We start from the raw sequence: 17,861 nt of genomic DNA, 5'->3' as shown, positions 1-17,861 counted from the left end.
GGAGGCGGTGGAGGAGGCGGAGTGCCCTGACTCGCCGGAGGAGGAGGAGGAGGCGGAGGCGTCCAGTTCGGAAGGTTGATGAGCTCCTTCCGCCATAGGCATGGAGTCTTCAGAGAAGAACCCAGCCGAGTCTCCCCTTCTCCGGTAGGGTGGTCAAGCGGGAGGTCCTCAAATCCCTCCGTTATTTCATCCACCATCACCTTAGCATATCCTTCTGGAATCGGCTGGCAGTGAAAAGTTGCGCCGGGTTCATTAGGAAAAACAGAGCCAACAGCCGCCTTGACCTTCATATTAATCCATTGCGTCATAAGGTGGCCATTTTGAGCCTCCGTGATAGCATCCACGGGATAGCTGGCAGGAGCTGTCAAGACAAGCTCCGGCTGAAGCAGCTTGGTGGAAGCCACGCTGCTTCTCCGCTGAGATGGCGGGGTAGCTTCAGGGGAAGCTTCGGCAAGTCGTTTGCTGCGATTTGCTTCTCGTTCCTCTATCGCTTGTACCCTTGCGTGCAGCGCCTGCAGTTCGGTCTGCTGCACTTTTTTCCTCCTCTCGTGGCTTTTGTAACCGCCTGCGTCCGGAAACCCAGCCTTCCACAGAATGGAGCCTGGCGTGCCTCGTGTCCGTCCAGGGTGCTCAGGATTTCCGAGGGCCTTTGTGAGCTCGTCGTTCTCTCTGTCTGGAAGAAACGTCCCTTTCTGCGCTGCATCGATATAGTACCGAAGCTTCTTCAAGGGTATGTCAAGTTGCTCGTCCGTCCAAATGCACTTCCCTGTTACAGGGTCCAAGGTTCCGCCAGCCCCGAAGAACCAAGTACGGCAACGGTCTGGCCAGTTCATTGTCTCTGGTTCGATCCCTTTTTTCAACCAGATCATTCTCAGCCTTGGCCCACTTAGGCCGGGCTACGAGGTAGCCACCTGACCCCGCGCGATGGTGAAGCTTCTTCTTCGCAGCATTTTTCTTGTTTGTCGCCGACATCTTCTTACTCTTTTCCGATGTCTTGTTGGCCACAAATGCGGACCAGTGATCTCTGATCTTCTCATATCCGCCCTTGAATTCTGGTGTCTCTTTTTTATCGACAAACCTATTCAGCTCTTTCTTCCACCTCCTGGATAGGTCTGCCATCCTCTTAAGAGCAAAAGACTTGATTAATTGCTCTTTAACTGGCTTCTCCAGATCATCCTCTGGCGGTAGGGTGAAATTTGACTTCAGCTCAGTCCAAAGATCATTTTTCTGCATATCATTGACGTAAGACACCTCAGGATCTTCTGTAGCCGGCTTTAACCATTGCTGGATGCTGATCAGGATCTTGTCCCTAACCAGAACCCCACACTGAGCAACAAATGCGTTCTTTGTTCGGATGGGTTCAATCGGTTGGCCGTCGGGCGCGATTGCTATGATCTCAAACCTTTCATCCGAGCACAACTTTTTCTTCGGGTCTCGTCTCTTTACCTCAGTTGTGCTCGATACAGAGGGCTAGAAAAAAGAACCAAGACTTAATTAATATGTGTACATACCAAAACAATGAATGCATCAATTAGCTAGTCAGCACAGGCTTAACTAATATATATACCTGGCCGGACTCGGTTCGGTCACCGGAGCCGTCATCACGGTCTCCTTCTTGCACCAGCATTGGGTCACCGGAGCCGTCCTCACGTTCTCCTTCTTGCACCGGCATTAGGTCACCGGAGCCAGCTTCTTCACCCTCTCCTTCCAGACCATCGGTGTCGTTGAGAAACAACGAGACGGCATCACTTCCTTCTGCGATTATGTCCCTCAACAACGCTTCTTTTGCTTCGTCTCGGGCAGTGTCCATAGTTTCTACAAATATTTACAACATGGCAATTATTATTCAAACATGACAGATGGATATATTAGTGGCAAACGTAGAACTAGCTAGCTAATCATAGTAAGGAATCATATATATTAATTAGTGGCCTCGACGCTGCTTCTCTAGGGTTTGGGATGGCCTCGACAACGCTTCAAGGGTTTGGGGTGGCCTCGAGAGAGTTTGTCGGGTAGGGGCGCGGCAGGAGGGGGTAGGAGACCGACATCATTTTTTTCTAGGGTTTGGGTGTCCTCGAGAGTTTTGGTCGAGCGAGAGGGTCGGGGGGTGCTCCCGCGGTATAAGTTATCACAGTCGAGAGGGGGTATATATATCGACCGCCCCTCATGTCGAAGTTATCCGAGGGGTATATCGACCCCCCCTCGTGTTGAAGTTATCGGGAGAGGGAATAGAGTAGAAGAAGAAAGGAATAGAGGAGAAGATCGAAGAAAAAAAAGAAGAAAAAAAAGAGGAGAAGAAGAAGAAAAAAATAGAAATTTCTATTTTTTCTTCTTCTCCTCTATTCCTTTCTTCTTCTCCTCTTCTTTTTCTTCTTTTTTCCTCTTCTTTCTCCTCTTCTTCTCCTTTCTTCATCTTCTTATTTTCCTTTTTCCTCTCATTCTTTTTCTTCTTCTTCCTTTAGCTAGATATATAAAACTTTTCTAAAAATGTAACTTTTGCATATATAAAACCTTTTCTTCCTTCTTCTTCGAACCTTCTATTCCTTCTTCCTAAATATATAAAACTAACCTAAAATGTACTAAATCAGAGAACATATATGGATAAAACTTTTCTAATTAAAAATCTAACTTTTGCATATATGTATTTTTTAAACATCATTACAATTGAAAAAATACATACATACATACAAAAAACATGTAAAAAATACATACATACATATATGAACATACATAAAAAAATACATATATCTAAAAACTACATACATACATATAAAGGGCCGCCGCTTCCCGCCCTTTGGGCTGCTGAAAAGAGGCCTTTGGTCCCGGTTGCTCACACAAACCGAGACTAAAGGGGGGCATTGGTCCTGGTTTGTGGCACGAACCGGGACCAATGCCACCCTTTGGTCCCGGTTCGTCCCACCAACCGGGACCAATGGCCTTGTGCTGCCCCGCGCCCAAAAGTTTAGTCCCACCTTGCTAGTTGAGAGGGCTCGGGAGTGGTTTATAAGCGCTGCTGCGCCCACCCTCTCGAGCTCCTCTCAACTGCAGGCTTTCGGGCCTAATCTGTCACTGCAATGCCTGTGGGCCTACTGGGCCTGCTGCGGGCCTGAATCCTTGCCCATGGTTGGGTTTCTAGTCGTATTCAGGCCGTGGTGGCCCAGTAGGTGGCATTTTTTTATTTTTTGCTATTTATTTTGTCATTTTTACTTAGAACTAAATACTTATAGTTTTGTAGTGATTTCTTTTTTATTTTAGGTCACAAAAATTATAAACTTTCTGTTAGTGCCATTAGTTTTAAAATTTGAATAGTTTAAATTTGAATTTTTTAAAATTTGTGTGAATCACAAGTTTGTGATTAACTTTACTAAAAAAATGAACATAGATGCACCTATAGGGAAAATTGAACCTAAATTCATAATCAATTTCTATGAATTTCAGAGAAATTCATTATGAATTTAGGTCAAATTTCCTGTATAGGGGCATCTATTTTCACTTTGAGAGGAGCTCAACAACGCAGAGAGGGACGGGCTTATAAACCGGTGTGGGCGCCCTTCGGTTGGCGAGGTGGGACTAAACTCTGGGTGGAACGAGGGCCAACCCTTTAGTCTCGACCTAAATTCATAGTTTTCAAATGAACTCTGAAAAAGTTGGCATAGCATACTCGTCTGTTACAAATTTGGCATGGTATCATCATAATAGTTGCGGGAGAAAGTCTTCACTTTTTCTTCGCTTGTGTCATTTTCTTATTGCGTCGTAACCATGGATAATCTTCATCGTTTATCAGGATGCTTGGGTCAGCCTTGACATTGAAGGGAGTAATTTCATGAAACTTTTCATAATCTTCAGACATGTCTGTCTTGCCCTCCACTCCCAGGATGTCCCTTTTTCCTGAAAGAACTATGTGGCGCTTTGGCTCATCATATGATGTATTCGTTTCCTTATCTTTTCTTTTTCTCGGTCTGGTAGACATGTCCTTCACATAGATAACCTGTGCCACATCATTGGCTAGGACGAACGGTTCGTCAATGTACCCAAGATTTTTCAGATCCACTGTTGTCATTCCGTACTGTGGGTCTACATGTACCCCACCTCCTGACAGATTGACCCATTTGCACTTAAACAAAGGGACCTTAAAATCTTGTCCGTAGTCAAGTTCCCATATGTCCACTATGTAACCATATTATGTGTCTTTTCCCTTCTCGGTTGTTGCATCAAAGCGGACACCGCTGTTTTGGTTGGTGCTCTTTTGATCTTGGTCAATCGTGTAAAATGTATTCCCATTTATCTCGTATCCTTTGTAAATCAATACAGTCATAGATGGTCCCCTGGACAACAAGTACAACTCATCACAAACAGTGTTGTCACCTCTGAGACGTGCTTCCAACCAACTGCTGAAAGTCCTAATGTGTTCACATGTAATCCAGTCGTCGCACTGCTCCGGGTGTTTGGAGCGCAGACTGTTCTTGTGTTCATCGACATACGGGGTCACCAAGGTAGAGTTCTGTAGAACTGTGTAGTGTGCTTGAGACCAAGAATGCCCGTCCCTGCATATTATTGAGTCCGCTCCTAGCGTGCCTTTTCCAGTCAGTCTCCCCTCATACCGCGATTTAGGGAGACCTATCTTCTTATAAGGCCAGGAATGAAGTCAACACAAAACCCAATGACATCCTCTGTTTGATGGCCCATGGAGATGCTTCCTTCTGGCCTAGCGCGGTTATGGACATATTTCTTTAGGACTCCCATGAACCTCTCAAAGGGGAACATATTGTGTAGAAATACGGGCCCCAGAATGACAATCTCGTTGACTAGATGAACTAGGACATGCGTCATGATATTGAAGAAGGATGGTGGGAACACCAGCTCGAAACTGACAAGACATTGCGCCACATCACTCCTTAGCCTTGGTACGATTTCTGGATCAATCACCTTCTGAGAGATTGCATTGAGGAATGCACATAGCTTCACAATGTCTAATCGGACGTTTTTCGGTAGAAGCCCCCTCAATGCAACCGGAAGCAGTTGCCTCATAATCACGTGGCAGTCATGAGACTTTAGGTTCTGGAACTTTTTCTCTGGCATATTTATTATTCCCTTTATATTCGACGAGAAGCCAGTCGGGACCTTCATACTGAGCAGGCATTCAAAGAAGATTTCTTTCTCTTCTTTCGTAAGAGCGTAGCTGGCAGGACCTTCATACTGCTTCGGAGGCATGCCGTCTTTTTCGTGCAAACGTTGCAGGTCCTCCCGTGCCTCAGGTGTATCTTTTGTCTTTCCATACACGCCCAAGAAGCCTAGCAGGTTCATGCAAAGGTTCTTCGTCACGTGCATCACGTCGATTGAAGAGCGGACCTCTAGGTCTTTCCAGTAGGGTAGGTCCCAAAATATAGATTTCTTCTTCCACATGGGTACGTGTCCCTCAGCGTCATTTGGAACAGCTAGTGCGCCGAGACCCTTTCCAAAGATTACGTGTAAATCATTGACTATAGCAAGTACGTGATCACCGGTACGCATGGCGGGCTTCTTCCGGTGATCTGCCTCGCCTTTGAAATGCTTGCCTTTCTTTCGACATTGATGGTTGGTCGGAAGAAATCGACGATGGACCAGGTACACATTCTTCCTGCATTTGTCCAGGTATATACTTTCAATGTCATCTAAACAGTGTGTGCATGCGTGGTATCCTTTGTTTGTCTGTCCTGAAAGGTTACTGAGAGCGGGCCAATCGTTGATGGTCACGAACAACACCGCCTTTAGGTTAAATTCCTCTTGTCTGTGCTCATCCCACGTATGTACACCGTTTCCATTCCACAGCTGTAAAAGTTCTTCAACTAATGGCCTTAGGTACACATCAATGTCGTTGCCAGGTTGCTTAGGGCCTTGGATGAGAACTGGCATCATAATGAACTTCCGCTTCATGCACATCCAAGGAGGAAGGTTATACATACATAGAGTCACAGGCCAGGTGTTGTGATTGCTGCTCTGCTCCCCGAAAGGATTAATGCCATCCGCGCTTAAAGCAAACCATACGTTCCTTGGGTCCTTTGCAAACTCATCCCAGTACTTTCTCTCGATTTTTCTCCACTGCGACCCGTCAGCGGGTGCTCTCAACTTCTCGTCTTTCTTACGGTCCTCACTGTGCCATCGCATCGACTTGGCATGCTTTCCGTTTCTGAACAGTTGTTTCAACCGTGGTATTATAGGAGCATACCACATCACCTTCGCAGGAACCCTCTTCCTGTGGGGCTCGCCGTGAACATCACCAGGGTCATCTCGTCTGATCTTATACCACAATGCACCACATATCGGGCATGCGTTCAGAACCTTGTATGCACCGCGGTATAGGATGCAGTCATTAGGGCATGCATGTATCTTCTCCACCTCCAATCCTAGAGGGCATACGACCTTCTTTGCTGCGTATGTACTGTCGGGCAATTCGTTATCCTTTGGAAGCTTCTTCTTTAATATTTTCAGTAGCTTCTCAAATCCTTTGTCAGGCACAACATTCTCTGCCTTCCACTGTAGCAATTCCAGTACGGTACCGAGCTTTGTGTTGCCATCTTCGCAATTGGGGTACAACCCTTTTTTGTGATCCTCTAACATGCGATCGAACTTCAGCTTCTCCTTTTGACTTTCGCATTGCGTCCTTGCATCGACAATGACCCGGCGGAGATCATCATCATCGGGCACATCGTCTGGTTCCTCTTGATCTTCAGCAGCTTCACCCGTTGCAATATCATTGGGCACATCGTCTGGTTCCTCTTGATCTTCACCAGCTCCCCCCGTTGCAGCATCACGGTATTCAGGGGGCACATAGTTGTCATCGTACTCTTCTTCTTCGTCGTCTTCCATCATAACCCCTATTTTTCCGTGCCTCGTCCAAACATTATAGTGTGGCATGAAACCCTTGTAAAGCAGGTGGGTGTGAAGGATTTTCTGGTTAGAGTAAGACATCGTATTCCCACATTTAGTGCATGGACAACACATAAAACCATTCTGCTTGTTTGCCTCAGCCGCATCGAGAAACTCATGCACGCCCTTAATGTACTCGGAGGTGTGTCTGTCACCGTACATCCATTGCCGGTTTATCTGCGTGCATTATATATAATTAAGTGTCCAAATTAATAGAAGTTCATCCTCACATTAAAACCAAAGTACATACATAGTTCTCATCTGACAACATATAGCTCTCCAGAGCATCTAATTAATTAAACCATACATTGAAACTATGTAAAACATTTAAATGCGAAAACAAAGGCGATCATAATCGCAACCAAGGTAACAATTGATCCAACGGCATAATGATACCAAGCCTCGGTATGAATGGCATATTTTCTAATCTTTCTAATCTTCAAGCGCATTGCATCCATCTTGATCTTGTGATCATCGACGACATCCGCAACATGCAACTCCAATATCATCTTCTCCTCCTCAATTTTTTTATTTTTTCCTTCAAGAAATTGTTTTCTTCTTCAACTAAATTTAACCTCTCGACAATAGGGTCGGTTGGAATTTCCGTTCACATACATCCTAGATAAATAAAATCTATGTCACGTTGGTCGGCATAATTTTCATAAACAATAAATGAACCAATAGTTATAAAGATAATATATATACCACATCCGAATCATAGACAGGACAAGGGCCAACGGGGGCGGATACCAAAACCATCGCACTATATAAGATGCAATAATAAAAGTAAGAAAATGATACAAGTATCTATCTAAACATACAAGTAAGAATATTTTTCCTTTCAAAAAGAAGATAAGAACAAGAGGCTCACCACGGTGGTGTTGGTGATGAGATCGGCGCGGGTGATCGACGGCGGTGAAGACGGGGGTGGGGCGTGACGGACCGCTAAATCTAGACAAATCTCGAGGAAAATGGAGCTTTGAGGTCGAGCTTCGAGAGGAGAAAGCTTAACTAGTGTGGCTCGGGCATTTCATCGAACACCTTCATGTGCATAGGAGGTGAGCTAGAGCACCACAAAGCCCTCCCCTCGCCGGCCAGAGAAAAACATAGCACTGGAGTGCTCTGCTCGCGGGCGAGGGTATATATAGGCACCTCATTGGTCCCGGTTCGTGGCATGAACCGGGACTAAAGGGGGGCCTTTGGTCCCGGTTCAGGCCACCAACCGGGACCAATGATGGTGGGCTAGGAGCCAGGCCCATTGGTCCCGGTTCGTCCCACCAAAAGGGACCAAAAGGTCCAGACGAACCGGGACCAATGGCCCATGTGGCCCGGCCGGCCCCCTGGGCTCACGAACCGGGTCCAATGCCCCCATTGGTCCCGGTTCTAGACTGAACCGGGACTAATGGGCTGACCCGGCCTGGACCTTTGCCCCCTTTTCTACTAGTGCCTCTTTGAAAGAATCCTCTCTTGCTTTTCCTATGTTGCAATCAAACAAGCCACGGATTGATGAGAATGACTTTCCAATCTTATATTTTTCCTATTCCAGCATTTTTTGTCCTACAAATCAAAGAGGCCCTAATATAATGAACTAACCTAGACAATAGTAAAAATCAATGTATTTATAGCTAAGAAAGAAGTGATAGCTCCCGGGAGTCCTTAAACCCTATATGAACAGTAAATTCAAAAAATAGAAATCAAAAATCAAAATAATCTGAAACTTTGCGACATCAAATATGATCAAACTTTGTAGGTTATTGCAAGTGTTCATAACTAAATATCATGTAGAGCTCCTCGACTATCACGAGTTTCAGATTTCTATCCTAAAAGTGCTCAAAACTTCAAGCGTCGAAATCTTTTTCTTGTGTAGAGCTCCTCGAATGTTTTTTTTGGCATGAAAACTTGCACGCACTCACAAAGCTTGATAACATTTGATGTTGGAAAGATTCAGATTTTTTTAAATTCCTTTTCTTTTTTTCTTTAATTTACTGCTCATAGAGGGTGTAGGGTCACATGGGAGCTGAAAACCCACTCTCATTTACAGCCATTATGTATTATCAAGTTATTTTAGGACATAAGATATAATAAATCAGCCACCACGGAAAAATCCATGAATTCAAATACATACTCCATTTAGGGTGCGTTTGGTTTACCACCAACGCTAGCCGTACCGAAAAATCAGCTCACCGACGAGATTTGGCAGCTGTTTGGACTAACACCAAAAAATCGGCTCGCCCAGCCCGCCCGGAGCGCCCACGAGGGCGCACAAAATGGTCGCCAAAAAATTGGCAGCACACTCTTGTCCGCTTATTGTGTGGGTCTCGTATGGTTTTTGTGTTATGGTGGTCTCGTTTGTGTGTTATAATAGAGGATCAATACAGGGGATTAATTGCATGGGAAGCTGTCTAATTATCGAACAGTTTTTTGGATGGATTTTTGCATTGACCTGTTCGTTTTTTGATGAATCAATCGCGTGTAAGCGGCAGCCCAACACTCCTTTTACTTCCATAAAAAAAACTTTTACTACTGAATTCCCTTCAACTAAGAAAACCTTTTACTTATACTGGACTAATTGTCCCAGAACCTCTAGTACTACATACTAATTATCTTGGTTCGGACCCTCAAAAAAAAAATCTTGGTTCGGTCGTTAGTTTTGTTTATTTTGGCATGTTATAGTTAATTAATTCTTATATTGGTGTCCCTTCTTTCTTTGTTGGCTCAAGGTACATTTGGCAGCTCGGTTGGTGGCAAATCAAATGAAATCTTAGCAATTTGGCCAAAATTTTGGCAAGTACACCGGCTACAATCCAAACAATTCTGTCTTGCCAATATTTTGGTCATGCTCTCACTTTGGTCATGCCAAATTTTTGGGTGGGCTAGCCGAGGCACAAACCAAACACACCCTTAAAGACTTAACATCATTTTTCAATCGATATTAATTTCTTGGATAAAAATTTAAACAGGTCAAGTGAAATATTTACAGGCGTCGTAATTTTGGAACATAAATTTATTATGCGAAAGATTGAACAACGCAACTATAGCATTAGTCTTGAAATTAGGAAGATGTCCAGCAGATCAAGAATTCTACTGCATGCTCAAAATATGTCAAGCGTGCAATTTTATTTCCAAGCGTGAAATCAACTATTACAAATCAAGGTCGATCACACAGTGGAGCAACTACATTGCGACGTTATGAGTAGATGCTAAAAACGCCCTTTATCCCAAAAAAAGGGGGGCTCGCCTAATTAACATGGATACTCGATCCGACAGACCGGGTGAATCACTAACTATTTGTGGATGGATCGGTAGGTCTTGCCGGCCTGCCAGCCGGAGGGGATGACGTTGGTGGCGACGAGCTTCCTACCAGAGCTGGAGGTCAGGCGGATCGACATGGGCGCCTGTAGGGTGGACCCGGCTTGGTACTTCCACACCGCGCCCCATGACTGCTGCATCGGCACCCACCTGCCGCCGCGCTGCTGGAGCTCGACCGCCTGCAGGTCGCCGTCGCCGGACTCATACTCGATGAGCACCGCCAGGTAGTTCGGGTTTGAGCCAGCGTCGACCCTGAAGGCCACCCCTCGCCAGTTGCATGGAACCCTGCGAGCGAAGAAATCATTCAAAGAGATGCATGAATCGCTCGAACCACGAAGCACTGGGCTCGAGCTTACCGGTTGTACTGGACTTTGATGTTGCCGACGTTGCGGAGGTTGTCGGCCTGACCGGGCTTGGCCAAGGCGCCGAACGCCTTCCCGCTGAGGTCGAAGTGGGTGGCCTCGGCCAGGCACGGCCCGCCGGGGCACTGGTCGGTGACAACCACGGTCACTGGGCGGCCGGAGCAAGCAGCATTGCTGCTGCATCTCACCTGATAGCAAGCGCCGCAGCCCTTGCCGTTCTTGTAGAGGGAGGGGCCGCCCGCCGTGATCATGGCGGAGAACGGCGGGCTCTCCACGTCCCGCTGGTACCCGCACGCACCACCTGCATGCGGCATGCACGTGCACGTACATTCATCCATGCTTGCGTTAGTACACAAAAACAACTACTGTAGACACGTCATCGACGTGTGCATGCGTCGTACATGCATATGATATATACTGTACGTACCGTCGCTGCCGCCGCCGATGCGGGGGCCGTACCACGTCGCGCCGGCGTCGGACCAACCGGAGACGCTGTGGGAAAGGAGGAGGAGGAGCCAGCAGCTGGCTTGGGCCGCGAAAACGGCGAAGGAAGAAGAGGCCATGTCGCGCAGGATGCTCCGCGACTCCGTCTACGTGGAGGAAGAGGAGAGTGAGTGGATTGGAGGAGAAAGATGAGGTGATGTGTGTCCCAGCGTGTATTATATAGGCAGCGCCGAGATCGCACGCTCATTATATTCCTTGCAATTTGCGGACCGGAGGATATTATTCTTGTTAATGAGCCGATTGATCCTCAAGCATGATTCCGTTTCTCTAGAGACTGATTCGCCGGGCTTAAATTCCTTAATTCAGCGGAACCTCTACCCTGATTCTAGGTATTACGATCTCAGTAATATGCTCCAATGCATAAATTGTTTGATGAGTAATATCGGATGGAAATCGGACGGAAATTATCATATCGATATGTATGGCTAGCATCATTCATAACTTTGTACATCAATACTACTAGAAGGGTTGGACGTGCTTTGCTACGCCATTGATGTTGTTGCGTATCTTTAAAAATGGAGATGGACGAATTCAGATACCAATACGAAAAGCCTCTCGTCAAAGATCGAACTCCTCCTCTAACAACAATGATGAGAAGATTCTATCAATGGTACATGAAAACCTGTAGAGAGTCTGGGAAGGATGTTTTGACGATGAGAATTAAAGAGGATCACGACCTCGTTGGAACTGGTCTGTTCTCTGTTGAATTTGACGAGTTATTCCAGTTATACAATCAAAAGGCCCTCGACAAATCACTCGTGACTTGCTACTGTCTATAAATACTACTTCTGTAATTAAGTCTCTCTATATAGCTCAACTCTTTCATTGCACGTGTATATATAATTATCGTCACTATATTTTGCAGATTGAAGATCTTCGAATGCAGAAAAGCACAAATCTATTACATTGGTTCATTAACCCAAATATCATACATGAATGGATGGTTAAAAAGAATGTCACAGAAAGCGAGGACAACTTGCTACAATCGTTGCTCAAAAATCAAAACAAAGATAAAATACTCTTTTCTTACAACTTCAAGTGAGTGTTACTGTCTTGTGCATATTCGGTTTTCCTTATTACTCGAGGTTATAGTAATGTAACTGATGAGTTATGCATGCGTGCGTAGTTTCCACTTTATTCTCCTAGAGATTAAAGCTTGAGCGGGGAGTAGTAACCGTCTTAGACTCGAGACGAAAAGATCCCGAGGACTATGCGGACATGACTCAAATGCTCCAGAAGTAAGTTCAATCGATCATTATCACACCATATCGGCAACTTTGTTCATTTTCTGATATCAAGTAATTATTTTCTTTGTTTGGCAGGGTTTGGAAAGAGTTCACCGTAATTTCTCCGGGACTGCCGAGCGAGCTGTGATTTGTACACCCGAAAGTAAGTACTACTACCTAGTTTTGCACATCTCCCATTGATTCTAGTTAGTTTCATCAATGCCATTTAGCATGCTTTTACTTATCAGTTTGATTGACCTCTATTTTTTGTAAAGTGCTTGTGGTAGGAATCCAGGAATGATTTTTGTGGATACTACGTTTGTGAGTTCATCTACAACGCGACGGCCTCTAATAAGCGGGGCTACTTTGAAAAACAATATGAAGTGCGTAAGCAAAAGTATTTATTACCATCATTTGTGTTGAGCTTTATTCATATACATGTATTGACCCTCTTCTTCAATTTAGATCTGGCAGATGCGGGATGAACTCCTACCGCAAGATCGCATATGAGCAATTCAAGAGGAATTAGTGAGATTCTTTCTTGACCATGTCATCAATAAAGCCGAAGAATACCATGTGGAAGTTGATATTAGATGTTAGGGATTGTAAGACATCTTATATTGCATATATGTAGCTAGTAGCGTCGGATAGATATACGAAAACTTGTTGTTCGAAAAATCTCTCGGAGAAAGAGAGGTGCACTCCTCTCTGTATATGTTCATGACGATCTTGTGTAATTAATGGTTCCCTCATTTTCTTAATAGCTAGCGTGTCGAGTTCTCTCTATACATATAGTAGCTAGCGTCGACCAAGCACGAAGATAAGAGATGTCACTTCTCTCTATTAGCTAGCTAACAAATATAACAAACCCCTAAATTAACCCTCAAAACCCCCCTAACCCCCCCCCCTCCTTAAAAAAAAGAGAAAAACCCCTGCTCCTGCCAGCTGCTGACGCGTGAATGCCTTTTGGGCGCCCTGCACCGGCCACGTGGAGCCCTTTCTGCCCCGGTTTGTAAGCGAACCGGGACTAAAGGTTTTGGGATTAGTCCTGACCCTTTAGTCCCGGTTCCAGAACCGGGACAAATGGGCCTCTAGAACCGGGACAAATGGCCCGTTTTCTACTAGTGGGTATGTGTGGCTTGAGGCTCCCCAACAGCGTTATTTTTGTATTTTCATCTATAAAAGAATTTCAAACCGGAGGGATCTGGTGGATTCTAAATGTATGAGAAGATTGGGATGGAGTGGGCAGTGATCTCTTCCAAACCGGGAGGGATCTAGTGGGTTCTAGATGGATGAGTGAGATTGGGATAGAGTGTGGAGTTAAGTCACCACCAACTCCAATTTATGAGATATCTCTCTACTACCTCATAAATTGGAGTTGGTGGTGACTTAACTCCATGGAAAAGAATTCTATGAGACCAGGTCTCACGGGTTAGCAGGTAAGACCCATCCTGATGGATGACACGTGGCATTCACAAACCACAAAGCATCTACCTCACCTCCCACTTGAAACCAGGGGGAGAGATTAGATGCTTTGTGATTTGTAAATGCCACGTGTCATCCATCAGGATGGGTCTCACCTGCTAACCGTGAGACCTGGTCTCATATAATTTTTCCCCCTCCAAGAGATACTGATAATGTCATATGTAAGGGAATGTATAGTGGTTTATAAGGCGGCATTTTCATACACATTTCACGTCATCTAACACAGATAAAAAAATAAGTTAAGCAATAGATTGTCTCTTAATATATTTGTGTCAATTAATGTTTGCATTCTCTTCAAATTTGAGTGATCAAAATATAAAAAATATGCGAATTAGAGAAGAATAACGAAATATGTCATATCTTGCTTACCAAGACATCATCTCTTGGATATAAGAGGGCAAGCGTCATTATTTTTTGTTTATCACTCTACTGACCCATCAAGAATAATAATCAGCAACTATCCTACGTGCCATTTGCTAAGATAATACTATTGTACATGCCCTCTTTGACTTTTATTTTTGTCTTCTCAAAGTAGAATAGTGTCCCCATTATACTGATGTGAAACAAATCATACGGGGCTCCTTTGATTCAAAGGATTTTCATGTGAATTTTGGAGGATTGCAATCCTTAGGGAGTTTTCTTATGTTGGTTGTTTGATTCATAGGGCTGAATCCTATAGGAAATTTTTCTACGGATTCGTTTGTACTTCATTCAATAAGAATCATCTCTTTGCTGTTCCTATGGTGCAATCGAACGAACCAAAATTCAGTTATGTAGGATTGATGCATGACATTCCAATCTTATATTTATCTTATTCTATCATTTTTCAATCCTAGGAATCAAAGAGGCCCTTATATAATGAACTAACCTAGGCAATAGTAAAAATCAATCTATTTATAGCCAAGAAAGGTGTGATAGCTCCCGGGAGCCCCTACACCTTCTATGAACAGTAAATTAAAAAATAATAAGAAAAAGCAAAATAATCTGAAACTTTGTGACATTATAGATCGTCAAAATTTGTAGGTTCTTGCAAGTTCTCATAACTAAATATCATGCAGAGCTCCTTGAATATCATGAGCTTCGGATTTCAGTGCTAAAGTGTTCAAAACTTCAAGCGTTGAAATATTTTTCTTGTGTAGAGCTTTTCGAATGTGTTTTTGGTATGAAAACTTGCATGCACCTAAAAAGTTTGATCATATTTGATGTTCAAAGTTTTAGATTTTTTTGAATTTCTTTTCTTTTTTTCTTTAATTTACTGTTTATAAAGGGTGTAGGCAGTGGTTAATCAACTGGGCAGGCTTTAATAGGCTTGAGCCTGCCCTCCAGCGATGCAAAAGAAAATTTTAGTAGTTAGTAGTACATGTTCCTAGTAGTATTCTAGAAACTTTTAATCTTGTTTGCACAAAAGTGCTAGGGGTTAGTGACTTTTTTTCCATATCATTAACTTTGAGCCTGCCCTTGATTTTCTTACAAGATTCGCCACAGGGTGTACAGCCATTATGCAATATCAAGTAATTTAGGACATAAGAAATAACAAATCAACCACCACGGAAAATCCATGAATTCAAATACATACTCCATTTAGGGTGCGTTTGGTTTACCACAAATGCTAGTTGTACCAAAAAATCAGCTCGCCCACGAGATTCGGCAGCTGTTTGGACTAGCACCAAAAAAGTCGGCAGCTCGCTCTCGTCCGCTTATCACGTGGGTCAAGTATGGTTTTGGTTTTACGGTGGTCTCGTTTTTTTTGTTATAATAGAGGATCAATACACCGGGTTAATCGCATGGGAAGCTATCTAATTAGGGCACGTACAATGGTTGATAAGATAATCTTATCTTAGGTCTTGCATGTAATTAAGAGATGACAAAAAAAGATGTCTACAATGGGTCATTTCTTAGCCTTATCTTTATAACTAGTTACTCCTAAAAACGTGGTGACACATATTGTGCTAAGATATCATCTCTTGTCCTATCTTAAATAAGAGAAGACAAGTCTTTTCTTATGAGTTCTCTCTCCTCCACCTCATCATTTATCCTACATGACACTCCTAAGATAGCACCATTGTACATGCCCTTACCGAACATCTTTTTGGATGGAATTTTTCATTTACGTGTTAAGGCATCCCAACACTCCTTTTACTTCCATTAAAGAAAACTTATACTACTGGACTCCCTAGTACTACTCATTATCTTGGTTCGGTCGTTAGTCTCTCTGTATGTAGTGCATGCTCATTTTCTTTATTTTGGCATCTTATATAGTTAATTAATTTTTGTATTACTAAATATAAGTTTTTTATGTGTCCCTTGTTTCTTTGTTGGCTCAAGGTACATTTGGCAGCTTGGTTGGTGGCAAATCAAATGAAATTTTAGCAATTTTGCTAAAATTTTGGCAAGTACACTGGCTACAATCCAAACAATTCTGTCTTGCCAAAAATTTGGCATGCCGAACACACCCTTAAAGACTTTACATCATTTTCCAGTCGATATTAATTACTTGGATAAAACTTTAAACCGGTAAAGTGGAATATTTACAAGGTGTAGTGATCTTCAACCTAAATTTATTACACGGAAGATTGAAGAGCGCAGCTATAGCATTAATCTTGAAATTAGGAAGGTATCCAGCAGATCAAGAATTCTGCTGCTCAAAATATGTCAAGCGTGTAATTTTATTTTCAAGCATGAAAACTACTATTACAAATCAAGGTCGATTACACGGTGGAACTACAATATTGCGTATGCGACGTCATGATGAGTAGATAGAAAACGCCCTTTATCCCAAAAAAAGGGGGGCTCGCCTAATTAACATGGGTAGTCGATATGACAGACCGGGTGAATCACTAACTATTTGTGGATGGATCGGTAGGTCTTGCCGGCCTGCCAGCCGGAGGGGATGACGTTGGTGGCGACGAGCTTCCTACCAGAGCTGGAGGTCAGGCGGATCGACATGGGCGCCTGTAGGGTGGACCCGGCTTGGTACTTCCACACCGCGCCCCATGACTGCTGCATCGGCACCCACCTGCCGCCGCGCTGCTGGAGCTCGACCGCCTGCAGGTCGCCGTCGCCGGACTCATACTCGATGAGCACCGCCAGGTAGTTCGGGTTTGAGCCAGCGTCGACCCTGAAGGCCACCCCTCGCCAGTTGCATGGAACCCTGCGAGCGAAGAAATCATTCAAAGAGATGCATGAATCGCTCGAACCACGAAGCACTGGGCTCGAGCTTACCGGTTGTACTGGACTTTGATGTTGCCGACGTTGCGGAGGTTGTCGGCCTGACCGGGCTTGGCCAAGGCGCCGAACGCCTTCCCGCTGAGGTCGAAGTGGGTGGCCTCGGCCAGGCACGGCCCGCCGGGGCACTGGTCGGTGACAACCACGGTCACTGGGCGGCCGGAGCAAGCAGCATTGCTGCTGCATCTCACCTGATAGCAAGCGCCGCAGCCCTTGCCGTTCTTGTAGAGGGAGGGGCCGCCGGCCGTGATCATGGCGGAGAACGGCGGGCTCTCCACGTCGCGCTGGTACCCGCATGCTCCTCCTGCAACATGCACATGCACATGCACATGCTTGCGTTAGTACGTATACATTACACAGTACACACAAACAACTACTACTGTAGACGCGTTCTATCCTTCATGCATTGCACTCTCATGTGCATGCGTCGTACATGCATACAATATAGGAGTATGCTGTACGTACCGTCGCTGCCGCCGCCGATGCGGGGGCCGTACCACGTTGCACCGGCATCGGACCAGCCGGAGACACCGTGGGAGAGGAGGAGGAGGAGCCAGCAGCTGGCTTGAGCCGCGAAAACGGCGAAGGAAGAAGAGGCCATGTCGCGCAGTGAAGGACGATCACGTGGATTGGAGAGAGATCAGGTGATGTTCGTGCTAGCAAGCGTACTCCCAGCGTGTATTATATAGGCAGGCCGAGATCCCACGCTCATTATATTCCTTTCAATATGCTATAATGAGCATTCCCCTTCAAAGATGATTCCATTCCTCAAGACTGATTCGCAGGGATTAAACTCCTTAATTCAGCGGAACCCCTACCCTGATTCTAGGTAGTACGATCTGAG

The 17,861-nt window shown here is 44.7% G+C and overlaps 2 protein-coding genes across 2 annotated transcripts; both read right to left on the bottom strand.

The window, feature by feature from the left end:
- Nucleotides 1-10,190: 10,190 nt before the first annotated feature.
- LOC125538463 (putative expansin-B14) lies at nucleotides 10,191-11,140 on the bottom strand. Its single transcript, XM_048701745.2, has 3 exons — nucleotides 11,005-11,140; nucleotides 10,572-10,878; nucleotides 10,191-10,500 (listed from the first exon to the last, which is right to left on the bottom strand). The coding sequence occupies exons 1-3, from the start codon at nucleotides 11,138-11,140 to the stop codon at nucleotides 10,191-10,193; spliced, it is 753 nt and encodes a 250-aa protein (XP_048557702.2).
- A 5,493-nt stretch (nucleotides 11,141-16,633) lies between these two features.
- LOC125538464 (putative expansin-B14) lies at nucleotides 16,634-17,618 on the bottom strand. Its single transcript, XM_048701746.2, has 3 exons — nucleotides 17,483-17,618; nucleotides 17,015-17,321; nucleotides 16,634-16,943 (listed from the first exon to the last, which is right to left on the bottom strand). Exons 1-3 carry the CDS (start codon nucleotides 17,616-17,618, stop codon nucleotides 16,634-16,636), a joined length of 753 nt encoding a protein of 250 aa, XP_048557703.2.
- Nucleotides 17,619-17,861: the final 243 nt, after the last annotated feature.

This window comes from Triticum urartu, chromosome 2A, assembly GCF_056163025.1.
Source record: "Triticum urartu cultivar PI428250 chromosome 2A, HENAU_Tu73, whole genome shotgun sequence".
NCBI lineage: Eukaryota > Viridiplantae > Streptophyta > Magnoliopsida > Poales > Poaceae > Triticum > Triticum urartu.
Note: the sequence above shows the minus strand (reverse complement) of the source record. Positions and strands in the feature narration are given on the sequence as shown.